Source organism: Tripterygium wilfordii, chromosome 8 (assembly GCF_013401445.1).
Source record: "Tripterygium wilfordii isolate XIE 37 chromosome 8, ASM1340144v1, whole genome shotgun sequence".
Lineage (NCBI taxonomy): Eukaryota > Viridiplantae > Streptophyta > Magnoliopsida > Celastrales > Celastraceae > Tripterygium > Tripterygium wilfordii.
The window spans coordinates 8,269,714-8,297,593 of NC_052239.1; the positions used below are offsets into that span (position 1 = coordinate 8,269,714).

Below are 27,880 nucleotides of genomic sequence, written 5' to 3' on the forward strand. Positions count from 1 at the left end.
AGAGGATAATCCTACCTTGGTTGATGATCTTAGATTGATGGGAGGGAGGAAATTTGAGAGAAAATGAGGTTTAGGGTTTGTTTAGGTCGGGTATTTTGAAAGAATCGCGAAAATGGGTGTTTAAAACAATCATCGGGGTGCAGATTTGTGGGAGGTGTCCAGACACCTATGCCTGAAATCACCCTATTTCAGTTTCTTCTATAGCTGTTCGGACGGTTTTTAAAAACTGTCCTGACCGTTACCTCTGTAGTCAAAAATTTCAGTTTTAAAACCACTCGTACACCCCCAAATCACTCGGTATTAATTTCTAATGATTATATATATATATATATATATATATATATATATATATACACATACTCAACACATGTTGGTCCTACCTAATTTCTAAAAGAAAAGCAGTTCGGGGTATTACATGGATGACCCGAAAAACAATAAAAGGGCTCAATTGAGTCGTTTTACAAAGTAGAGGATGTCACTTTTTGAGGGTCTCAAGCATTATTCTACAGATATATAGATACAGATTGGCACTCTTCAATCAGAAGTAAAACTAATAACTTTTTGCCAACTAGTTGTACTTCTTTTAACAACATCCCATCACCATAAATACAATGGACCATTTTTCTTTTTCCATTAACAGGCTCTTAATGACTAATCTGAATCCTCAACCATGAACTACTTGTAGGCTTCATACAAAGTACAAAAAACAAGACTGAGAGTCATGAAAATTGCTTGCACTAAAAAAGGTCATAAAAATTAACTAGGATAAGAGATCGATCAATTGCACAAGTTTCCTCAAATTAATAACTCGTTAGCATTAATCCTTGCATCCATCTTGTACTAATTCGGCTAACGACTTCTCCATCATGTGGAGCCAAAAACTCAACTTGCTAATAATCCCCAAATGAACGTTATTAAGCAAAGAATACTTGTATGTATCATTATATAGGTTCTGAAAATTCTTGGGTGACCAAATCTATTTCATCTAACAACGGATCACGTTTACTCTTTCAAAAATTTTCCATTAAAATTGTGATGACTATAAAAAATTTCAATCTCCACGTGACGTAAACAAGGTATGTGCCAATCATATAATGACATGTGTAATTCAGTAAAAGAAGGAAATTTCACTTGTTAACTGACATTAAAAAAATCTGAAAACCACAGTCATCTTCTCCGATGAAATTTTCGGTAAAAAAAAATACAATTGGACAGATCAAGCAAAATATCCATACAAGTCCAGGTTATGGATCTTCAGCTTTTGAATCTTAGTTTTTCTCAGCATCGCGCTCTTGGGTCTTCTACTTTTGGGTCTTCAAATCCGTGGGTTTTGACTCTCCGTTTTAGAACCACTTTCAGCCTCGTCGGTGCCCTTGCTCTTGCCCACATAGATTCCTCAACCAAATTAACCTTGCCCATATCGTCCGCTCGGTTGCAAACTTCTTCGATTCCTATTTCACTGCAAGACCATACCCATCCACCTCATTTTGCTTTGGGATCAACGGCTCCAAGTGGGTCCTTCAAAGTGTTGAGCTTTTATGGTTGATTAGGATCTTATACAATTTGTTCATCTATAAACCCAACCATCTCCGAGAGGCTAGGAGAAAGATTGAGAACCTGGAGAGCTAACAAGAGGTTCGTGAGAAAGAATGAAATTTTCAGTTGGGCTAGACGACGACGATGGGGAGGAAGAGAGTTAGATTTAGGGTTTTACTTTTTTATTTTTTTATTTATTTTATTTTATAACATGCCATGTCAATAATTACATATATTTATAATTTTTAACAAAATAAAATGCATATCTAAAACGGTTATGATATACATACATAAGATTGATATACATAAGTATACATAATGGCATAGTTTGGTAAAGGTTTTTGAAAGTAGCAGATATGCTAGCAGAAATTGTGGTAGCAGAAATGCTAGACAATTTTAATAGTAGATATGCTTTATAAATGGTTTGTAGTGTTTGGTTTAACTTTTGTTGATAACATTTGTGATGTGTAACATTCTGTGACAAATTACGTGCAAGAGTATTATACATTTTAGTAGTAATATATGTAAAACAATGAAAAATAAATAATAATTAATTCTAAAATAAAGATAATTAATTAAAATTAAAGATATATAATTATCATAAAATATTTTAATGTCTAAACATAATGATTATTTGAAGAATAATTAAAAAAATTTCTAATAATTTTCTAATGAACAATAATTAAAAAAAAATTAAAAATTCTTCCCACAAGCACATCTTTGTGGGTTTCGTTAACGCCATGGAACAAAGAGATGCTTGGTGGCTAGTTTGCACCGGAAGTCCCCCAAGAAGTGAACCTCAAGTTGAGATTCAGGAATCTCTCTTACAATCTTTCAATTTCATATTTTGCTTTTCCATTCTGTATAATATTGAAATCCACAATCTGAAGTATGGGTATAAAGAGAGAAGGACAAAGAGATGGTCAATCCCCATTGTCGAGACAGTCGATCCCCACCATCATCAATACCGTTAGACGAAGAAGAAGTGTCGAGGAGGAAGTGCAGGAAGTCCGGTGGAGATGCAGTCTCTCTTCGATGGATAATGGTATTAGGAGGGTAGTTGAAGATGAGGGTATTTAAGGGAACACAATAAAAAACTAAGGGTATATTTGGAAAAAAAACATAAAATGCTCTCAAAATGGTCCCTCTCAATAGCATTTTCAAATGACCATAAAATGCTTTGAATATTGTCTCGGTATTCCAACCCAAAAATGCTCGTTTGGTAGCCACTTAGCATTTATACTAAATCCTAGCATAAATGCTCGTGAAAAATGTTTACCAAATGGGTCCAATGACATGACAAGCCATGTAAGTAAGTGACTAGGCAAATTCAAAAATAAAAAATCAAAGCCTAAAATCACTCTTATCTCTCCTCATATTTCACTTTTCTCTCTCTGTCTATCTCTCCTCTATCTCTCCCTTTCCTCTCTCTCACGTGAATTCTCTCTTCCAGTGTGTTTATAGTTGTTATGACATTGTTATTATAGTTTTTTATGTTCAAGATCATAGTTGTGATTTTTGGTAGTGTATTTCTTCCAGTGTGTTTACCCCAATGAGTTGTTACACAATGAAATCTGACTCTATAATTAGTCCAGGGGGTTATTACACTATGAATTTGGTAGTGTATTTGACCCAGTGTATTATTACACTATTTGTGCACAATGTAATTATCGCAAAAAATTCCTGGGTATGACCTAAAAATTTTAGCAACATTGATAGATACATCAAATTCTAAACTCCTTTTAGACACAGTAAAAACAGGGATGCAGCCATTGGGGTCTTGGGCAATGCATATTGTATTTGGAACATTGTAAATTATGCACAATGCACTTGTTCAATACATTGACATTTTGATATGTAATTATTTTTTGAATGCATTTTTTGCATTTCGATGTCCTCTCATTTTGTTCAACCTAATTTGTTTGTTTGAAAGTCATCGTTCACTAGTAAGTAATGTAATTGAACATTCTTTTTCAGGATGGCCAAAACCAAAGGCACAAATGCACTCCCCTACGTGAGGAGCACCTAAGCATATGTCCTGTTATTGTCTATGGGTTCAAATGTAAAACCAATGTAATTAAGTTTTGTTAGGGAATATTGGTTTTACACTGTCATGTGTAAAATGTAATTCATATTTTTGTAGGCCCTAAACTATTGTGTAATGTATCTTAACAATCTATAATTTTGCACAAAGCATAAAATCTGACTCTGTATTTAATCCAGGGGTTATTACACTATGAATTTGGTAGTGTAATTTGTTCAGTGTATTATTGCACTATTTGTGCACAATGTAATTATCCCAAAGATTGCTGAGATAAGAAAGAGGAAAGAAGTTGGAATGAAGAGAGAGAAGAAAAGTGGTGTGTAATATCTGAAGAGAGTGAATGGGAGAGAACCAAAAAAGTGAGATCAAAAAAGTTAAAACATGTAAAAAATATCTGATGAGAGAGAAGTGGGAAAATAATATTCAACTTTAGGGTTTTGACTACATAAATCTATGTGACATGCTTAGTTGGCATGCCACATAGATTATGTATGTTATGAATATCAAAAATTATGTACCTATGTCATTTTCCTATCTAAAAATGGTGTCCACATCATACTATTTTAAAGACAAAATGGTCTGAGGGTTAACGTGGACCATAATTAAAAGGTTAAGGATTGATTTGGCCCGAAAAAAAAATTAAGGGCTTAACCGGTTTTTTTTTGAAACTTCAGGGGCTTCTCTAATACTTATCCCTTAAAGAATCCCTCAAGAAAAACAAATTTCAGTAATGAAAAAAAAAGAGCACCCAGAATGCCAATGAATTTTGTAACGAGAAAACATGATACTATTGAAATTCATGGAGGTGGTAAAACACATGGGTGACTTGCTTGCTTGCCCTACTTGTGGGGGTTTATATGTGGATAGAGTCCCAATATGTGCTCCGGCATGAAGTCATGACGCGTCAAGATTCCGACGATAGGAGGCCTCTGCAGAATATCATAAAAAATTGTGAAAAAAAATGGTTAGTAATAACTAATAGTATATTGGTGAAAGTTAAGACATTCTTAGTAGGCAGACTAATCCAATTCCAGAGACAAGAAAAAAAAGAAAGACGGGTGGGTTACAGTGTTGGGCTCTGGTCTTCCAGTTTAGAGATACAAAGAAATTCTGATTAAAAGCATGGCCCCCGGCGTAAAAGCATGTGAGTACCTATTTTGGGAGGGAGGGAGGGGGGGAGAGAGTCTTACCCCGGGAGTTTTAGGCACCACACACATGTGCCTAAGGCCAAGTTGCCGAAAGAGCACAGCAGCTTTAGCTAGCGACATGGTTTCGACTACAGTGTAGGGAGATGTGTTGGTAATGGGATGAAGATCGACATACATTTCCATCTCCTCCTCTGTAATGTCCAAATCCTCCAGCTTGGGCCCCTTGCCCGAGCCAGGCTTTGCAAAATCATGTGCCTTGAAGATCTTCATTATTGCTGATCCAGTCATCGTGCTCTGTTTTGAAAAATTTTTCCCTTTAAGCAACACAAGCAGATGAGACCTCAAAACAAGCCCATACAACTCCTCAGCACTAGAGTATGGTGGTTCATCAATCACGGGGAACCCGTTGTGCCTTGTTATCTTCAAAGCATGATATATATTTCCCACTTTTTCAACCCCAGAAAATGAAATTAATGGACCAGAAACAACGTCACTAGCAACCAAGTGCCTCATGTATGGCTCTGCATGTGCTTCCAAATAAGGTAAACCTTTCATCTTCACAATTTGATCATAGACACCATGGTTGAAACAGTCTGCTACACTTTTGGAAATTAGAAGAACCAGCATCACCAATGGGAGCATCAATAGATCATTTGTGAGCTCCAGAAGTATGACGCAGAGAGACACCGTCATCCTCATGGTGCCACCAAGGAAGGAGGCAGCTCCAAGAAGAGCAAACAGACCCACATCAAGTTCAGAGAGAGAACCAAGGAAACTCCCGACTAGGCGTCCATAAGAAGCTCCGGCAAGTATGACAGGGATAAATAGCCCAGAGGGAATGGCTATGCCATAAGTTATAATACCAAGAACATACATAGCAGCAAAGAAAACAAATAGGGAAGAGAGCAGGAATCTCTTTTCAGCTCCAGAGGTTAATAGATTGCGGATAGCATCATCGTTGGTGTTAAAGAAAAGAGAAGCAAGATCATTGTAGTGGTGGGGCGGACACTGAAAATTCTTGTAGTTTCCAGAGCGACCCACTGTGGGGCATGAGTCCTCAAGGTGAGGAGGACAAGGAATACACGGGGAGAGCCATGGAAGGCCATAGGTGCAACAAGAGGTCAAAAGTGAAATGATGATGACAAGCAGGACTCTAAATGAAGGACCCTTCCTGCAATTATTATCAAGAATCAGCTACAGATAGATGAAACCAAATTCTATACATCACATGAAAATAGCAGAATACCAAAGAAAATAAAACCAAAGCAATGATGGAAGGTGGAGCTTTACAGACTTGTGCAGCCTGAGCTTATAAAATATTTTTGAATTGATAAAGAAAACAAACGGAACTTTTTAAGATAACGTCAAGACATTATTAGATGCGTATAGATATATGGGTTTACTGAAATATCAATTGCACACCAGAAGACGTACATGTGTTATGCATACATAAATAAACTCTTTTCTTAAAATTAAACACTTTTGAGTAGGCGATATTCACAATTTCAGAAATTATGAGGCATCAAAATATTTTGTCCATATGCCATTTAGACATCTGGATGTAACTGGAAATTTACAATTCCAAAGTGAACAATGATTCTGTGGGAAAGCTAAAATAGCATCAGTGTCGCAATAATCATCAACTGCAAGATATTTCAGTACATACTCATTAATGATGCTGTAAGTACGAAGAACCTTGTCCACAAGATAATTGTAAAAACTTCCCAAAAGACCTCCAAGGACTCCAAGGAATATAACTGCCAATAGATCTGGGGTGCTGTACATGGCTTTTGCTGAATTGACATCAAACATGATCAAACCTCCTTGTCCAAACAGCCCGCATTTTCCACTCCGGCAAAATTCTATGAAACCTCTCAAAACCACAGCCACAACAGCTGTTGTAAAAAATGTTCTCCAAAGGAGAGCACTCCGCCACCTAAATGAATTAAACGAAAACACAGTATGCCTAAGTATAAAGAAGGGATCAAGATCTTGAATTTCTCAATAGAAGCAATGTAGAAAGTTGACCTCAATTGAACTAAGCACTAATCTAAAAATCTAGCACCAGAAATGCTGTTTATACTGTCTTCTGAATACTAGAAAAAGTTATCTCAGTTCATCAAATTAGTAGATTACTAGATTCTCAAAAGGAGTACCTGTACTCTAAGCAAGTTCAAACAGTCGTTCTCTCTTCCTTGTTCTTTCCCTATTTTTCCTACTCCATTACATCACTTCAGATGCCAGAGTACATAGCAATTTCACATTAACCGAATACAGGAGGTATCATCAATTCAAGCAATGATAATGGTTTGATATCATCTATGTCTATTATATCACTATGCCAAGGTCTGAAATATTGGTCAAACCATTTCTATTTTTTGGGTTGGGGGATTGGTTACCATTGATAATGTTGCAACTGCTCATTCAACCACAATTAGGGTACTAGAAAGCAGAGCTAAAAAGTTGACAGAGATACCATGAAGCCACTTCTTCAAGAGCAAAGAGGACACCACCCACCGGTGCACGAAAAGCAGCTGCTACACCAGCAGCAGCACCACATGTGATCAAATCCCGCCTGTCCCGATCATTTTTGAAGTATCTAAGCCATTTCCAAGTTAAATGGTACTTTCGAGAACCACCCTGTCCAAGCAAATTAGCTATGCAAGCACCAGTATGTACCATTGGTCCTTCCTTACCCACAACAAATCCTGCAGCGACACCGAAAATGGAACCGAAGATCTGCAAAATTGTAATTGCTGAATCAATGTAGATTTATTTAGAATTAAGCTCTATCCTGTCGTTGGCAATTAATAACAAATGAGATACTGTAGGAAATAGACAACTAATTCAGTTGTAAGACTTAAAATAATATAAAGAAAGCTGAATCATTTTTAATAGTTCTCTCTCAGAATAGGGGCAATACAAGAAAAAGTTTTCCAGCACAACAGAAAAATTTATCAAGATACAGAAAATGATTTACCAACATGTCAGCATTTAGTCTGGCCGCAAAATTGAATAACTGAAGTAATGGGCTGCTGAAATTCAAATGATGAACCACACACAACAAATTTCAGTTTCCACTGAGTGGTTGATTCTGACAACAAAACATAATCACAACCAAGCTATGAAGCCAACTAGTTACTGTTCATAACCAGAATATTAAACGAGTTTTGAGAACCAGCTGAATGCAATTCAACTTCCATCCAGGCTAATAACCAGGCACATAAATAAGATATGTATGTAGTTTAGATAGCTAACACGGGAGGAATAGAATGTGTCTGTTATCTAACTCATGATTCTTTTTTTTCCTTTTTTTTTCAAGACTCCCTTTCCGATTGATAAACTAGTATCAACATTCTCAACCCCAAGTGAGTAATCACAGAAATTTCACTCACGAGATATTTTTCCCAGTGAGCTAGAAGTTTCATATGCTCAAGAAACAAGCTAAATGCTATACTAATAAAATAATTATTTAACTAGGGCATGCATGCATGTTGCCTCCATGTGTGAGTGTGTATGAGAGACAGATTGTTGTTGATGACGTACCTTCACAAAAAGGGTACTTGGAGCCAGAATAGAATGAGCATCGATACCATTGAGGTATGCTTTCACCTCAGGTATGCCAGAGCCTGCTGCTGCAGGAGCAATATAAGCACAAAGGGCACCAGCAGCAATCGCCAAAGCCACGTTGCAACCAGCAAAACATAGAAATGCAAAATAATACCTGCACTGGAGTAAAAAGAACTTCATAGTTACTCAATAGTATCAAAAGGTTGGAAGTATGAGATTGTTAAAAACATGCATGAAAGTTATTTCAGGAAAAAAAAATAGACATTCCAGTTGCGCAACAGGACAATCATTATGATCTAGGAAAAACTTGGACATTAAAAAGGCAAAAATTCCAAGAACAAATACTTTTTGTGTGAAACACTATGAAATTGATAGGAATCAGCTAGGTTAGATATAGTGGTTTACTAGCAAAACTAATTTCTTGGAGCTGGTATGGAAATGCTGGGAAAAGGAAAATCTGGTTGAGGACCTTCATGATTACTTATTGACTGGTTTGGCAAGAAAGAAACAACAGAGTCTTTAGAAAGAATCTAAGCTGCACCAGTTCATGGAAAATTGGCTATCTACAGTCAAGTTTTGGCTATTTAGACAGTTTAACAATTTCTTTTGAGTCTATCAACTTAAATGGTGTCTAGTTCTCTCCTCATTTAGCCTTTTTTTTAATCTTTCTTTCTTTTTTTCATTTTTTGTTGATTTTGTACTCTTTTCTTGTGCACTTAATTAGTGCCCATTAATAAAGTTTCTTTTTGCATTCAAAAAGAAACATTAATTTAACCCTGAATGACCTTTTAGCTATAGAGATAAATTATCATAATTCAGTAGAATAATTTTCTAGATATGCATGCAGTGTAGCATGTATTTCCTAACGTAAGTCTGTACGTACAGAAAGGGAACAAAAATAAGGATGCAATATGATATGACACTGGAGAACCACAAACTTGCATGGGCAAATGTTATATGAGGTACATTACGTCATTACCAATACACTATGACTTTCTGTAACCTGTGCAGCTATGCTCCAAGGGGGAACACCAACCAACAAAAAAGCTACTGTTGGGATTGGCAAATGTTTTTCTAAACCACCCATAAAAATCATATTGTGTCTCTTTTTTAAAATAAAAAGATTGTGGCTCTGATGCAAACTATATCCAACAGTGGCTTCAATGGAGTGACTAATTGATAGGGATACAAAGGGAAAAAAACGATAATGAATGGCCATGAGCAATCATAAATTTAGATATAAGACCCCTACCATGCACTTGCACCATTATTTACTTAACAGTATTATTTCGTCACCAAGAAGAGAGAACTTTGTAAAAGTATTGTGCTATTTATTTGAAAGGCAAACCTTAGACAGGTGGCCAAATACTCTATGGGCATAGCAGAGAATAAATGGAACAAAATAACACATCTACAAAAGATACATAGCTTTTCAACTCCAAAAGGTATAGAATTCATCACAAATAAATAATATATGCTTAAAATAGTAGCTTAAATGTAACTGGATACTAAAATCTTCCCAAAGGACTATTTTTGAGCAGAAAAATGAACTTACGAGTTATGAAATATGTACAGTAACATTAAAATATTATACCTAATATTCTACCTAAGAAATACATAAAATATGACCTCTTCATAGATTGAAGTGATCCTAAACCAAAGTAAACAAAATTTAAACAAGATAATTCAGACCATTCAAAAAAAGCTGGATAGGATTAACAAAGACAAAGTCAGGCTTACTTTTCCTTGAGCATAAAATTATTGGTGAGCAGAAGTTTGAATCCAGCAATATTCTCAACGGCAAGGTTATTGAAAAAACCAACAACCCCTGTGCCTAACCCAATGAGGAGTGCAAGTGTCCATTTTAGGACAACATACTGAAATATCTCGACCTTCCTTCTAGACCTCCAGTCCTGCTTAAAAAGATCATTCTCAACAATCCTGAAAAAAAAAATGAGACAATGTTAGGTAGATGTCTATAGTGTTAAGAAGTTCGCTTTTTATTATTTCTTTTTTTCCTCTTGAATAGTGTATTAGAAGGAAACATCTGGATGAATTAACTTTTGCATCAAATAAAATTTTGTGGACAGAAATTGCAAGCAAAGTGATGGCAGCATATGGCTTAAGGTTACTTTTGGCTAGATCTCTTCACTTTGGAACTCACCATTATGTACCTTGGAACATGATTTATGAACATTTCACTGAAATGGCAATGATGCTGCAATACTTTATTTCTTAATTCAAATGAAATGACTTGAGCTACTGCAGATATAATGATGAAATAGACATTTATTTTAAGTTTTCTTCTAGTTTATACAGCAATCCCAATATTTTTTTCCTCGCACCATTTTCCTAGCTATCAAACAGAAAATTTATGAAACTGAGTAACTGACAATGAAACAACATAATCTCATCTAAAACAACGTTCAGTGCAGCACCTCATATCTCCTTCCCATATCATTCCAACACCAGAAGCAAAAATCCAACAAACACCCATTTCAAAAACATAAACAGCATCACAAAATATATCCAAAATATATCCAGTACCATCTGATCCTTCAACTCCATCATTTACAGAAACCAAATACAACCTCAAAGGGGAAAAAGGAACAAATCAAAAGTCATACCAAAACGAAATTGAGAGAACAATACTAAAAAGCTGAATTTTGGTGACAAAAACGCAACATAACACAAAAACGTGTCAAAGAGAATTAGAAACAAACGATTTACATAAATCAAACGTTTTCCAGCACCGACCTAACTAACCGTGCATGAAATAAAAAAATAAGATAGCAAAGGGTAATCTAGGGGCTTACTCGTAATCGAGGCTCTCAATGGGGCAGACATTGGCACCAACAATCGCAATCTGCGAAGTGTTGTTGATCCTGCTTTTTCCCAACAGTGGCTCCTTAATCGTTTGATCAGAGAACCCTGATCCCCTCCTCTCATACCCAATTATCCCCTCTATCTCTATATCATTCTCTTCTCTCTCATCCATCATAGCCAAAATGTCGACAATCTGCTCTCAGCCTCTCAATCTCCTTTTCAAATACAACAATCTGTTGTGAAGCCTTGAATCTTTTCTTGGGTTTTTTTGAAAAATAACCCTCGTTTATAAACATTTTTCAAATCTAACCCATCTTTTTAAAACACTTAAATATAACCCTTTTGACAAAGGAAAAGACAAAATTACCCATTGCACAGTTCAAAATCCTAAAAGTCAATAATTACCGTCTCGAATTGCGTAAAACCCGTCCTTTCATCTTCTTCTTCGTTTATTCACACACGAGCATAAAAAATTCTCTCACATCTGTATCTTCTTCCTTCAACTTCTTCGTTCTTCCGAGAATATTATTTGTTGGAATTTCTTCTGGTTTTTTACGAACGAACAACAACAACAACAAACGCGACTCTAAGGTTAGTTTCATTTCATGGATTTACGGTGTTTAAATATTCGTTCATATGTATGAGATTTTTGGAAGAGGTTAGAGAAACAGTACAGTCATGCGTGTAATATATATGTTATAGGGTGTTGGGTTTCGTTGGTAAAGGCGTGCATGTTCGTTGTTATCAGTTTTGCAGTACACGTAGAAAGTTGTTGTACTGTTCATGAAAGTTTGTACCTTTTTCGTTGATAACTGCTTTTATTTATGTTGACAACTGTATTACTTTTTGGTTGATAACTGTATTAATTTTTGGTTGATAATTGTATTACTTTTTGGTTGATAACTGTATTACTTTTAGGTTGATAACTTTATTACTTTTTCGTTGGGAACTGTATGACTTTTTCGTTGATAAATACATATATATTTAGTTGATAACTGTTTTGGTTTTGTGTTTATGTTTGATAAACTTATTTTCCACCTTTCATATACATGCAGATTTGACATAAAATGGCATACAAGATTCCCATCAACGAGAGATTTGGTGCCAAGGTTCTTTCTTTTTCAAAGTTACATGAAACAATAAACGATATTAGGAGTAAGCTGAGCAAAGATCAGCTGACTTTGTTTAGGGGAACCTGTTTTGGTACTTTCTTACAATTGAAAAACATTAAATGGGCTCCACAGATTGTACACCAACTCCTCCTTCGGCAAGTACAATCAAAAGAAGATGAAAAGAAAGGGAAGTTGGTGTTTTTGATTGGTGGAAGAGAAACTAGTTTTTCAATAAGGGAATTTAACCTCATAACTGGATTGAGGTGTCATTCCCTACCAGACATCTCATTATATTTGAAAGAGATGGAGAAGTCTGGTGAACCTAGGGTGGGCTTGCAGAATAAGTATTTCAATGGAAGCTATCATATTTCATGCCAAGAGTTACGAAGGACTTTTATGCAGTGCCAAGATCCAGAAGATGTATATAAGTTGGCACTTGTATATTTTGTTGAGTATGTACTCTTAGGTAGAGATGTGAAGCTGTTGATTGATGTTGATTTCTTGAATCTGGTTGATTATGTTGATGAGTTCAACAAGTACCCATGGGGGACTTTGTCCTACAAGAAGACAATACAGTCCCTAACTAATTGTCTTGTTGGAAGGTCCGACAAATTTAAGGCCAAGCAGAATGATTTTGAATGGTACAATCTATTGGGCTTTCCTTGGGCTTTCCAACTATGGGTATACGAGGTTATTCCAAGTATTGCAGCAAGTTTTGCAGACTGTGTTGATCTGAATTTGTTGCCTAGAATGTTGAAATGGTCATCAACTAAGGCACCAAAGTCCAAGACTGTCAACGATATATTGGAGGCGGATGAGGTAATTATATTTTTCTGGTTTATAATGAAAATGTGAAGTTTGATGATTTACAATTTATATGTTTTATTTGTTATTGAGAATTTTACGTTGGTATTGTATATAGTTTACGTTGGTATTGTATATATTTACGTTGATATTGTATATATTTACGTTGGTATTGTATATATTTACGTTGATATTTTATTTTTTTACTTTGATATTGTATATATTTACGTTGGTATTATATATATTTACGTTGGTATTGTATATATTTAAGTTGGTATTTTATTTATTTACGTTGGTAATTTATTTATTTACGTTGATAATATAATTTAGATGTTTTATATTATATTATTGTTTCATCTTCAGGTTACAGTCTTTGAAATGGTCAACACACACTCAGAAAGTGAGCAAGACTATACATTTAATTGTGAAGGGAATGTAGGTGTCTTGTTAAAGAAGGCAAAGAAAGCCAAGCAACCCATTCAGAACCCTGGAGCTGACTCTGATGTCAGTTCAGTTAAAAAGTCAGATGATACATTTGAGATGGGATTGCTTGTGAGTTCGTTGATCAGGGGATTGGTCAAGGATACTCTTGCTGCATTAGAAAATAAACTGGATGAGAAGATAAATGATATCTCGGTGAGACTCAGTTCTATTGAGCACGAGATTGTGAGCCTAAAATCTGCTCAGAAGTTGAGCAAAACAGAAGAAGAAGAAAAGAAAATTACACATGATAAAGTTGAGGAAAAGGAAGAAAAGGTGGGGATTAAGAGGAAGATTGTGAAGATGAGGGCGATAAAAAAGGGGAAGCATGTAAAGAAAAATACTCTGAGAAGGAGCTCACGTTTAATGCCGAAGGCAGCCAAAGAAATATCAGAGTTACAAGAGTTGGAGAAGAAGAAAAAAGTGGGTTTGGAAGAGCTGATTTCCAGGAGAAAGAAGGCTTCAATGAAGAAGAAGCCTTCTTTAAATGATGATAAAGATGAAGTTGAAGCTGAGCAGGTGGAAATTGGGCACCTGGAGAAGGGTGATATAACATCCATCGAGGGGGACGAGAACTTGGCAACTGAATCCAAAGAAGTTTTTGATAAAGTTATTAGCGATATTATTGAAAAGGTGGATCAGTTGCCAATTGAAACAACCGATGATGATGATGATGCAGATAGATTTTATGTTGCCCCCCATGTCGATGAGATTGTTGATGATGATGATCGTCATCTTGATAATCCTTCTGTAGCAATTGAGAAGGGTCACAGTGTTGATATCAAGGTTGATGATAAAGTTGATAATTACCAGTTTGAAGTTGATAACAGTGAACTTAAGGTTGATAACCTTACGTTTATGGTTGACAACACGGTTGCAACGACTTCAGATAAGGTTGATACCAATGAATTTATGGTTGGTATCTCTGAAGTTAAGGTTGATCAACCTGATGAACTGGTTGATGCCTCAGTCGAAGAAATGGTTGATGGGAGTAGTTCAATTGCTAATGAGGAGGATGATACTGATGCGAATAAATTACGTTTGTTGGCAAAGCTTGCAACAGAAGGTCAACAGTATTAGAGCAAAAGATTGAAGAAGAGGGGTCCGTACCAAGTGTCACCATATACTGACCCTTCCAAGAAGAAGAGAAAGATCCTCCCAGAGTTCAATCCTATTTCAGAGTTTCCTAACGAATGGGAAGTTGAAATGAATGAATTCTTTAAGAATCCCATCAATCATGATAAGACAATTGATCTAAAAACAATTGATGCAAAAAAGGATTGGTTTGATACAATCATCGACCAAAGCAAGTGGCTACTAGACACGGTACGCACTTATAACTCTTAATTTGTATATTACGTTTTCTGTTAATGATATAGAAATTTATAAATTAGTTATTATGTTAATGAAAGTTTTTAAATTATGTTTATAACTGAATTACTTTTACGTTGACTACTGCTTTTATTTAGGTTGGTATATGCATATAGATTTGGTTGATATATGTGACCGACACCAAAGTGTGTGTGTGTACTTACCCCAAGTGTAGGGTATCGTCAAGTAATAAACCGGTGAGTCCGGTATCGATCCACGAGGAAGCAATGCAAATTTGAAGTGAATGATATGCAAATGACTAGCTAACACTAATAAACACAATGAATATCAAATTAAAGCAAGTAAAAGAAATGGGCCGAATGACTCGGTAGCATGAGCGATTTTGTAATCAAAGTAAGCACAAATTGGATTTAAAACAATTAATTAAAAACCTAGTCTCTAATCCGTCCCGGTGGTTACTCGGTTCTCATACTCAAGGTATCATTGCAAACACACACAACCATACACAATGCATTGTGTGATACTATCAATCATGCATATGCAAAGAGAATTGGGATATAAGACTTCAATTCATACATGTAGGCCATCGGGTCTCTTAATCTACGATGAACGCAAAGGGATAAACACCTAATATTATGGATTAATGTTCCCCCTTGGGGCTCGGCTTGGCTAACACCCTAGTTTCACACTCAAAGATCAATTAACCATAACTCTCCCATGCACATTCCTAAATTAACCCAAAACCCCATCATCAATACACATAATTAATAGTTATGCAATGGAAAACTCAATTAATTAAGGAAATCATGCAATGGATTTAACAATTCTCAATCAAACACATTAGATGCAATCCCTAGACTAGACAATCCAAGAATACAATCAAATATGTCATTCTCATATATCCACTCACATAACTATCACGAAATTAAAAGAGAAGAATCGAAGCTACGATTCTTTGAACATACCTTGAGTAATCGAAACCTTGCATCCACCTTTCGGGATTAGAAACTAGAGAAGAGAACTACCCACTCATGATTGTTGCAATAAACATCCAATCTATTGTCATCTAAATCAGAATTTATACAAAATCAAGAGAAAGCACCAAAAACAATAAAGAAAACTTAGAGAGAGAAACTAGATCTACACTACTCCTATGGTGGCTTCCTCTTGGAGAAGTCAATGAAAAATTCATTAAATCTCAACCTTGCAATATGTAGCCGTTGCACTTGCATTATTTTCCAAGTCTAGCTTTGCAAGATTTGAGTTGTCATGTGCACTTGCAGCCATCTTTGACCATTTGATTAAACTTGCACCAAATCTTGACCTTGGTATCTCCAACAATTTTGTCATCTTTGACCATTTGATCAAACTTGCACCAAATCTTGGCATTGGTATCTCCAACAATTTCCTTTTAAATGTGTGGCAACTTGCAGCCATCTTTGACTCCAAAAATCAAGTAAGATCTTCTTTTAAGTCAAAAATTGCAAGCAAGAATGTTGTCTTATGCATAACCATTGGATTCACCTTTAAATGATCATCTTAACCCTTCAAGTCTTGTTGTAATCTAATCCATTCATAAAACAATTCAATCTCGGCCATAGATTAGTGTACCGTTGGAGCTTGTAGTCTTCAAGAATATCTTCATAATCTAAGTCCCGACACCTCACAGCAAAAAGTGCCCAATTCAGTCATTTAAGCCCGATTTCCTGCAGAACCAACGGGAAACATGTATAAGGGTAAAATTACTTTATTTAAACACAAATGAATTACTATAAGCACTAGAACCTCCTAATTAGATAGTATTAGGACCTCAAAATAGAGGTCTGGTCACACCCCCCAACTTAGACGTTGCTAGTCCCTAGCAATGCAAACACTTCTAAAAATAAAATCCTAACTCACTGACGTAGGCATCACGGTTGCATTTAGCGCATGCAACAAGCCTTTAAACCCCTAGGTCACCCTAGTGGACGAGTTGTAGTCTCGTGAGGGTTTATCAGAGCGATACCCACAAACACTTACCAAGGGATCCACTATTACTTTGAAAGCACCATAAATTATTCTTAAGTTCTCACATGCAAGAAATAGAGCTAATCCCCCAATTCCCCCGCTAGTCGAAAACATGCAAACTCTTCGGAAAATCAATCTCAATCCCCTTAAAAATGACCAAGAACATTTTATACTATGAAAAATATATGTGCAATCAAACTAGCAATCAAACTAGACAACTCAACACATTCACACAAGCAAAACCTTGTTATGGACCCTTTTGGTGTTCATAAATTCCCAATCCCAAATGTACACAAAAACATGAAATCATTGTGCTAAGTGAATGACTTACACAATTGAATTAAATGTATGTGTTTATGAATGATAATTTTGGATGGGCATAGCTTTGAGAAAGAAATCACCTACAAGAGCAACTAATGCATTCACCAACTCACTTGCTTACCTTGGATCAAATTCATCAAAAGGTTAACTGGGTTGTAATGTGGTCATGGGACAAGGTAGGAAGAATTTGGAACTAGGTGACAAGTTGCAAGGTTAAGTTCAAACATGTGAGCTAAATTCTCATTTTGTCACCCCTTCCATTGTACCACAATTTCAAAGACTTCTCCTTCTTTACACACAAAAGATTCTTTATTGCATACTTTTTTTTTTCTTTTTCTTTTTCCTTTTTTTTTTCTTTTTTTCTTTTTTTTTTTTTTTGAGAATAAACAACATTTATACAACAACCCTCAATTTTTTTTCAACATAAGAAAGGGTAATATCACTACCGACTTATCTTTTTCAAGCTCATACTCAACCTTGCAACCAAAGGTGGGAAGTATTTAAGGAAGTGGTTCACACAAGGCTTGTAAGTGAACTAAAAAGGCTTAAAGAAATTTAGGGCTTGTAATCACTCACAAATGAATAGGCTAAGCTCAAATCTCTCAACCTAGTGAATCTTTCAATCCTAAGTTCACAAGCAAGTGGCAAAATACAAAAATCACACTTCTCAGTAATCAAATGTAATGTTTACAAAGCTATTGAAGAACACGCGCTAAGATGTCAAATGAATATCAATGAAAAGAATCACCCAAAACCCAATGTATATCAATGAAGAATGGCTCAAAGGAATGAGAAGGGTAAAAAGGTCATTTTTCAGACAAAAGGATCCAAAAACGCTGTCATGCAAATGCTTCAATGCCAAGATGTCTGCTCAACTGCACAATTTTGATATCAAACTAGGTCCCAATCATCCCAAGAAAAATTGATTATAGTCATCCCACTCAATCACATGCATTGATTTAGCAAAAGAAACCAAGGAACCTACTCTACACTTGCACGTGTGAACAAGAATAAGAAATTAACAGTCAAATTGGTAGTGAATCCCCAAAAGCACCTACCCGTCCCCTCCTAAAGTCCATCTAGCATGTATGAACAACAAAGCACAACACAATAGGATAGAGGGTAGGAAATCATACCATACTCTTCAAAAGTGATCGGAATCATGAGAAACGAAGCATATCCTGAAAAAGTTAATACCAACCACACTATCCAAGCATGACACAACAAGAAATTTTTTTTTTTTTTTTTTCAAATTTTTGATATTCACAAAAGCACACCAAAATAAAGCAAGTTTCACAATGAATTCACAATTCTCTCACCCCCCAACTTAAATGAGATATTGTCCCCAATGTCAAGAATAAAAAACAAGGCAAGAACAAATTGTGAGATGCATTGTGAACATGCAAAAAACACACCAAAATTAAGGGTAAGAAAGTCACAACATAACACACAATCATTTCACAATTCTCACCCCCCAACTTGAATAAGTGCATAAGGAGCAAAAATTAGGAAATGGATTGTGAGCATACAAAACACACACAAAAATTGAAATCAAATCAAAACTAATCACAACCATACTATGGTACAAGGGTGAAATCTAACCATGACACATGGGAGAACTGGGATCCTTGAGATACCAAGAACATCCTCAAAATCACTACTCCCACTTTGAGGAACATGACGAACCACACATGATTCGGTCCCCTTTTCCCCAAACTCACCTAAAAAGAATTGTAATCGTGGTTTGGGATGCCACACTTTTCTAATTTTGTTAAATATTTTATATGTGACATGATGTTTAGAGGATTCTTTAAATCCACTTGCAAAAGGTAACGTTGTCAATTCTTGAGGATGCACTTGGTATGCACCGACTTTGATTGGGAAAGCCTCTAATGCTCCTAAATGAAGGGGCAAATGTTCTACACTATAAATAGTCAAGAACTTCAAAACTTTTTTCATAATATCTCCCTCAATCAAAAGTCGACTACCTTTCTTAATCAAAACTAGCACACCCTCAAATGAATTCTTTGCAAGTGTCATCTCTAATTTATCCTCAACATGAGAGTGAATATAAAGCTTAGGGATGCACTCAATTGCCCTCCCAAGGTGTAACTCATTCCCTTTTGGTCTCACTTTGTTCTCCTCTTTCTCTTCATTTCTCTTCTCTTCGCTCTTTTCCTCAACCTTTTCAACTTGATAATTGTCCTTGTCTCGACATGATTTATCTCCAACTACAACATTTTTCACCTCACCACCCACTTCTTCCACTAATTTCTCATCCTCACTTACCTTAGGAGTCATGGTATTGTCAATTACTATCCCACTCCCTGAGGTAATGATGGGTTGTTCTTGTTCTTGCACATCCAACCCCTCACTTGAAGTTTCGAATTGAAATTCTAATGTTTGAGTGATCTTTGTCAATTGGCTTCTTAAATCTTCTAAGGCTCTATTGGTTTGCTCACGAAATTCAAATCTCCTTTGATTAACCTCCAATTGAGCTTCCATGAATATTTGAAGCGTATCCTCAAGTGATCTCTCTTGGGGTGGGGTGCATGGTTGGTAAGATGGTGGAGCTATACATTGGTGTGAAGATTGTGCTTGCCTAAAGGGTTGGTACTCATGTGCATGAATGTAGTCAAAAGGAGGAGGTGCATGTAAATTTTGTCCGAAGGGAGCATATTGTGGCACTTGTGGCATTTGATAATACATAGGTGGGTGGACATTTTGTGGGGCAAATTGCGCCGCATTGTCTTGTTGAAGTGGTTGAGGTGCATTTTGCAAAGCATGCTCAACTTGAACATTTTGCAAATTTTGGGCATTGCCAATTTGGACATCTTGCCCTTGCACCGGATTCATCAACTCATCAATATTCACATGTTGCAAAAGACGACGCAATGCATCAAGATTCATATCACCCCCACGTACACTCCCCGCATCACTCACATTTATATCACCACTTATCCCATCTCTATTAGACCCACGCCCACTAACATTATCTCTAGGTTGAGACATGATGGCAAGGAACAATAGCAAGTAACACACAAAAGTAGCAATCAACCACGTCAAGTAACACAAGATTTTTTTTTTTTTTTTATTTATTATTATTTTTTTTTTCAATTAATGAACAACCAAGAACAATATTAAGCAAGAACAAGAGCAAGGATAGGAATAGAGCAACAATCAACCTTAGGAACAATAACACACCAAGATGTAGCAAGTAGTGATAAAAATAAAAATGCACAAAGCTTTCTTAAACAACGTATCACTACCAAGCAGCAAACAAGGTGGCATCCATCGCCCACAGGAATCTAAGTTAGCCCCATCCGCCAAGTTCTCCTCACAAAATTTTTTTTTTTTTTTTTTCAGCAACTATACTAAATCAACTACTCTAGAGAGCAAGGAAAATGAAGGAACGAAGTTACCCTTGAAGCGTGACCGTGCTCCTTCCTTATTTGATGGCGTTTAATAGCATAAAGCTAGCATCTACAAGCCACCCAGCTCCGTCTTTGACACTCGCTTCCCCGGCAACGGCGCCAAAAACTTGACCGACACCAAAGTGTGTGTGTGTACTTACCCCAAGTGTAGGGTATCGTCAAGTAATAAACCGGTGAGTCCGGTATCGATCCACGAGGAAGCAATGCAAATTTGAAGTGAATGATATGCAAATGACTAGCTAACACTAATAAACACAATGAATATCAAATTAAAGCAAGTAAAAGAAATGGGCCGAATGACTCGGTAGCATGAGCGATTTTGTAATCAAAGTAAGCACAAATTGGATTTAAAACAATTAATTAAAAACCTAGTCTCTAATCCGTCCCGGTGGTTACTCGGTTCTCATACTCAAGGTATCATTGCAAACACACACAACCATACACAATGCATTGTGTGATACTATCAATCATGCATATGCAAAGAGAATTGGGATATAAGACTTCAATTCATACATGTAGGCCATCGGGTCTCTTAATCTACGATGAACGCAAAGGGATAAACACCTAATATTATGGATTAATGTTCCCCCTTGGGGCTCGGCTTGGCTAACACCCTAGTTTCACACTCAAAGATCAATTAACCATAACTCTCCCATGCACATTCCTAAATTAACCCAAAACCCCATCATCAATACACATAATTAATAGTTATGCAATGGAAAACTCAATTAATTAAGGAAATCATGCAATGGATTTAACAATTCTCAATCAAACACATTAGATGCAATCCCTAGACTAGACAATCCAAGAATACAATCAAATATGTCATTCTCATATATCCACTCACATAACTATCACGAAATTAAAAGAGAAGAATCGAAGCTACGATTCTTTGAACATACCTTGAGTAATCGAAACCTTGCATCCACCTTTCGGGATTAGAAACTAGAGAAGAGAACTACCCACTCATGATTGTTGCAATAAACATCCAATCTATTGTCATCTAAATCAGAATTTATACAAAATCAAGAGAAAGCACCAAAAACAATAAAGAAAACTTAGAGAGAGAAACTAGATCTACACTACTCCTATGGTGGCTTCCTCTTGGAGAAGTCAATGAAAAATTCATTAAATCTCAACCTTGCAATATGTAGCCGTTGCACTTGCATTATTTTCCAAGTCTAGCTTTGCAAGATTTGAGTTGTCATGTGCACTTGCAGCCATCTTTGACCATTTGATTAAACTTGCACCAAATCTTGACCTTGGTATCTCCAACAATTTTGTCATCTTTGACCATTTGATCAAACTTGCACCAAATCTTGGCATTGGTATCTCCAACAATTTCCTTTTAAATGTGTGGCAACTTGCAGCCATCTTTGACTCCAAAAATCAAGTAAGATCTTCTTTTAAGTCAAAAATTGCAAGCAAGAATGTTGTCTTATGCATAACCATTGGATTCACCTTTAAATGATCATCTTAACCCTTCAAGTCTTGTTGTAATCTAATCCATTCATAAAACAATTCAATCTCGGCCATAGATTAGTGTACCGTTGGAGCTTGTAGTCTTCAAGAATATCTTCATAATCTAAGTCCCGACACCTCACAGCAAAAAGTGCCCAATTCAGTCATTTAAGCCCGATTTCCTGCAGAACCAACGGGAAACATGTATAAGGGTAAAATTACTTTATTTAAACACAAATGAATTACTATAAGCACTAGAACCTCCTAATTAGATAGTATTAGGACCTCAAAATAGAGGTCTGGTCAATATGCATATAGATTTGGTTGATATATGCATATAGATTTGGTTGATAACTGTATTTGTTTTGGTGTTTATGGTTGATAAACTTACTTTATTTCTTATAATGATATAAATATGTTCTGCAGCATCTTTGACGTTGCATTCGAGTTCATTCGTAAAAGAATGTCTGAGAATACTGATATTTTCAGACAAAAATGTGCGATTATGGATACACCTTTTCATGTAAGTATTTTAATTCTCGTTGATTTTATCTATGTTTAGGTTGACATTTATATTACACTCTTCGTTTATAATATACACTTTTTCGTTGATAACATAAATATTTTTTCGTTGATATTTCAATATAATTTTTTTTCCAGACATATCTTAACATCCGTTACAAATTGCACGAAGAGAACAATGAGCCTTCACATTGGGACCGTGATGATCTTCTACTGCATTTTGTTGACGGATCTAAGGAAAATATGGTCTCTTGGTCCAATTTGGATAGGGTTTATTTCCCAATTAATATAACTGCTGATCATTGGGCTGCTGGTGTGATAGACCTTCAAGAAAAGAGGATCATTTGTTATGATTCACTTATCAAGCACACCAGACAGGAGACATTTAGTAATGAAATGAAATCCATTGCAACATTGATCCCCAAGATGCTGAAGCGGGCCAACGTCATCGACGATGAATCTCCATGGACCATAGAGCGTCAACCTGAAGTTCCTCAACAACAAAATGGGTAAGGTTTTATATTCCTTTAATAAATATTCTTCTAATAAATAATTGACCTAATTTCGCTTGCTTTTTCGTTCAGTTCGGACTGCGGCATGTTCTGTATAAAATTCATAGAGATTCTCTCAGCCGATAAGGACGTGACCATTTTGAAACCTGAGGACATGGGATTTATTACGAAAAATTTTACAGTCGAGACATGGAAAATGGGCACGATGAGAATGTAATTTCTATTTTATTAACATATTATGTTTATTTAATATATACAACTGTAATTATTTCATTTATATATATGATATTCTATATTTACCAACGAAGACAGTTTGAGTAATCAACGTTACAAGTAATAGTTATCAACGAAAAACTATGCACCATAACATAACTACCAACGGAAACAATAAGACTTATTAACGTTACGAATAATAGTTATCAACGAAAAACTATGCACCATAACATAACTACCAACGGAAACAGTAAGACTTATCAACGTTACTAATAATAGTTATCAACGAAAAACTATGCACCATAACATAACTACCAACGGAAACAATAAGACTTATCAACGTTACGAATAATAGTTATCAACGAAAAATATGCACCATAACATAACTACCAACGGAAACAGTAAGACTTATCAACGTTACAAGTAATAGTTATCAACGAAACATGAGATAGCCTAACAAATAAATACCAACGATCAAGTTCAATCATAACTCATTGTGCTGACGTGCTAGGGTGTAAACAAATGGGCTCGCTACAAGTTTGACGGTTGTGACCATCTTGTTTGCAACGACTGCATTTTCTTTTTTATATTTGCTCACCGGATGATAGAATTCGACGTTTCTTTGGTCGTCCACTTTTTCTCCTGGTTTCTGGAGGTAAGACAACCCTCAATTCCTCAGTTAGAACATTAGCGTCTGTGTTCAAGACAGGGTTGATTGGTTCTGCGTATGCCAGCAGTAGCATATCAGTACGATAATATTGCGAACACAATGAAATTATTGGTAATTTTCTAACTCTACATGCTGCAAAGGCGTGGATGCAGGGTATATGGTCAATATCAAAAACTCTGCAGGAGCAAGTCTTGCTGGCCAAATCCACTTGTCCTCCATCATCACCATCTTTAACAAGAAAAGTATTTATACTAATAGGCTCCACAGTCATGACCCTAGCCCTGAAAAGTTTCAAAATTTTAATTATCAACGATAAAATTGTAATAGTCAACGAGAAAATAATAGTTATCAACGAAACTTTAGTCAATGAAAAACACAAAATTCTCAACGAAATATATAAATCATCAACCAAAATCATCAAAGTTATCAACGATACATTTTATCAACTACAACAACAAAATTCTAAACGAAATATTTAAATCATCAACGAAAATTCTCGAAGTTTTATCAACCAAAATAACTAAATTCTAAACGAAATAAACAAATCATCAACGAAATTTATCAAGGTTATCAATGAGAATTAAATTACTTTAAATACCTATTCATTCTTTCTTCTGCAACTTTATCGTAATAGTCAGTCAGTTCACCTTTCATTTCAAGAGCTATTGATCGTCTCTCATGAAACCATCGTTGTAATAAAGATTGCAGATGATCCATCAACTTCGTAATAGGTAAGGTTCGAGCATCCCTCAATATTCCATTTAAGCATTCAGCTATATTTGTTGTCATGATGTTATACCGTTGTCCAGGAAAATAAGCCCTAGACCATTTCTCAAAACCAGCTTCACTTAAATACTTGAAAACATTACCTGCATCGAATCTGAGTATTTGATTCATGATATGGTGAAACTCCACCTTATTGTATGACTTTGCTGCCTTGTAGAATAGAGGGATGACGGAATCACTAAACTTTTTGGACTTCAAATTCTGACCAAGGTGATACATACAAGCACCATGTATGGCCTCTGGAAAAACTCTTCGGATACTTTTTTCAATACTTGCATTCCTATCCGATATAAAAACAAGTGAATCCATGCTTCCAATAGCTCCATTCAATTTTTCAAAGAACCATGTCCACGCATCATCATTTTCTGAATCCCCTACTCCAAAAGCCAAAGGATAAACCTGGTTGTTTCCATCCAAACATGTGGCAACAAATAATGTTCCAAGATACTTACCTTTCAAATGAGTTCCATCAACACAAATTACAGGTCTTATACAAGTACGAAAACCTCTTAATGATGGTCCAATGGCCATGAAACAGTATTTGAATCGATTGATAGAATCCAACTCAATATGTGTAACCGTTCCTGGATTGTTTGATTCCAATTGTGCAAAAAAAGAGGAAGTTCAGCAAAAGATTGTTCTGGCGTACCATGTAATGAATGTAGGGCACTTTCTCTAGCCCTCCAAGCTTTCCCATAAGTGATTGAAACTCCATGCACTCTCTGAAAATCCTTGACAATGTCATTTGGTCTATAAATGCAACTAACCCCCTCATATTTAGACTTAATGCATTCCCCCACAACCCAACCTGTTGCTTGACGAGCTTCATGAAATTCAAAACAAGAAGAAGACAAATGTTCGTCACGATATACCTTTATGACGAAAAAACAAGTGTCATCAACTCTCGTTGCTCGAAGCCACCACTTGCATTCACTTACTTTGCATCGAACAACAAAAAGAGTTTTTGTCGATTTTGCCACTTTGAATTCGAAGTGCAAATGAAGCGCATGCATGCATAACTTTTTAAACAAGCTCTTCTTGTCTGGAAATATTTCTCCGACTTTCAAAACAGCATATGAATCATCATGTACAACAGGTGAGATCATATTACCACAGCTTTGTGACGCACCAATTGAATTAGAACCGGCAAATCCAGCATTACCCTCAGAAGAAAATTTTTCCTGGGCAGTTGTATGATCATTGGCGTTAACTTCTGATATATTTATCTGAGGTTCGTTACGATCATCAATGTTCCGACTGAATCCAACTATGTCAGGTTCTTCAAACAATTCTGTATCTGCAATATCATATCGATCATCATTTAACTCAAAATTTACCTCAGTATCATCATCATATACCTCTCTATCAGTGTTTGAAATGCATAGAGATGTCCCAGGTATGTTCTTGTCGCTGTTGCATCGTACAAAAAAATGAACATCCCTGTCACCTTCAATCTCAACAGGTTCAGTTGGACCATGGACATTGAAAATATACTTCAATTGGATGTTATGTGTCCGACGATCGATATTCGTCAATTCGTACACCATATCCAATAATTGGTTGTAGGAAATGTCATTTGGAATTATCATGCCCTTACTCTTCCCACCCTTATATGCATAACTGAGACCAACCTTTTCCCAAGACCCACAATAACGAACCAATATGCTAACCTCTTCCATTTCTGAATCACAAAATAAGTGAGTATTCAACCAAAAAACTCAACGAAAAGTAACAGGGTTATCAACGAAACAGACACAAATTATACACGTTTAGCAACGAAAATTTAAACAGTTATCAACGAAATAACTGCAATTGGTATGATATAAGAAAAGTAAAACAGTTATCAACTAAAAAAGCTGTCGATATCAACGACAATACAGTCATTTAGCTACGAGATTACACACGTTTAGCAACCAAAATATACACGTTTAGCAATGAAAATACACAAGTTTAGCAACGAAAAATATTTACTGGAGTTTTTATTACACTAACAGAATGGTGAAGTGTAAGTGTAAACTTTCTGCCATTTACGATTGGTCGAACATCTTCTGCGCTATACATCTAGCCATGGTTAAAGTTGTTGGGTGAGAAACCCACTTCATTGAAATCGTTATATTATCAACCATATAAATGTTTTATCAACGAAAAATTGTCTGAGTTAAACGAAAACTAACGAAGTAACCAACGAAAAATTTGTCTCACATCAACGAAAAATCATTTATCAACGAAATATTTGTACTGGTATATTAACTCATAAAATGCACTACACTAACCTTAGTTTGGTGCTATCTTCCTTCTCGACTTAAATGACAAGATGTTTTAGCACAAGATGTTGTATGGTAAAATGCAAACTCGCTGAAGTAGGAGACGAAGGGTTGGAAATGTAGCGACCACGGTGAGCACTTATATGTTCTAGGGGAACGAATTCGGAGATTGCGTTGTCGACTTTAGGCTCGTTTGCGTCTTCGACGACGTCGCTATGGCAGCTTACCGAGCTTATACGTCCCGATACTTCAACCTTGAAGATTTGAGCTTTTGGCTTATCGATTTCACTAGATCTGTGACAAATTTCGAATGAAAGAGGTATACATGGGCGGTTTTACTGGGTTTGAAGGAGAGAGAGAGTGGTTTCGCAGAGGGAGAGGAGTGTTTTTGGGAGGGAAAATCATTTTTAGGGTTTAAGAGAGAGAGGTGGTGCATGAAAAGACGTGAAAGGATATGAATGTCTTTTCCTTTGGCAAAAGGGTTATATTTAAGTGTTTTGAAAAGAAGGGTTAGATTTGAAAAATGTTTATAAACGAGGGTTATTTTTCAAAAAAACCCTCTTTTCTTCTATCTCCTCTCTCTGCTTTCTGGGACAGCTTCAATGGGGACCATGGAAAGAATAAAAGAAGCAATAATTTATTTATTATTAATCTAATTAAGAGCAATACGGAAAAGGCCCAAGGAAAATAAGTTTTGGACAATTTTTTCGGGACCCACCAAGTCTCATTGTCTTTTTCTTTCATTTAGTTTTTTAATTTACTTTCTTTTTGTTTCATTTAGTTTCCTTAATTTTATTTTTTGCTACTAAATATTGTTTATTTTTAGATGTTACGTCAT

General features: G+C 35.9%; 2 protein-coding genes across 2 annotated transcripts; one reads left to right on the forward strand and one right to left on the reverse strand.

Moving 5' to 3' along the window:
- Nucleotides 1–4,235: 4,235 nt before the first annotated feature.
- LOC120004233 (chloride channel protein CLC-c-like) lies at nt 4,236–27,672 on the reverse strand. Its single transcript, XM_038853507.1, has 8 exons — nt 27,611–27,672; nt 11,115–11,384; nt 10,039–10,239; nt 8,275–8,452; nt 7,205–7,467; nt 6,395–6,664; nt 4,771–5,899; nt 4,236–4,509 (listed from the first exon to the last, which is right to left on the reverse strand). Exons 2-8 carry the CDS (start codon nt 11,297–11,299, stop codon nt 4,420–4,422), a joined length of 2,316 nt encoding a protein of 771 aa, XP_038709435.1. The 5' UTR covers nt 11,300–11,384; nt 27,611–27,672; the 3' UTR covers nt 4,236–4,419.
- On the forward strand, nt 14,727–23,326 carry LOC120003594. Its single transcript, XM_038852617.1, has 4 exons — nt 14,727–14,803; nt 22,502–22,598; nt 22,736–23,106; nt 23,182–23,326. The coding sequence occupies exons 1-4, from the start codon at nt 14,727–14,729 to the stop codon at nt 23,324–23,326; spliced, it is 690 nt and encodes a 229-aa protein (XP_038708545.1).
- Nucleotides 27,673–27,880: the final 208 nt, after the last annotated feature.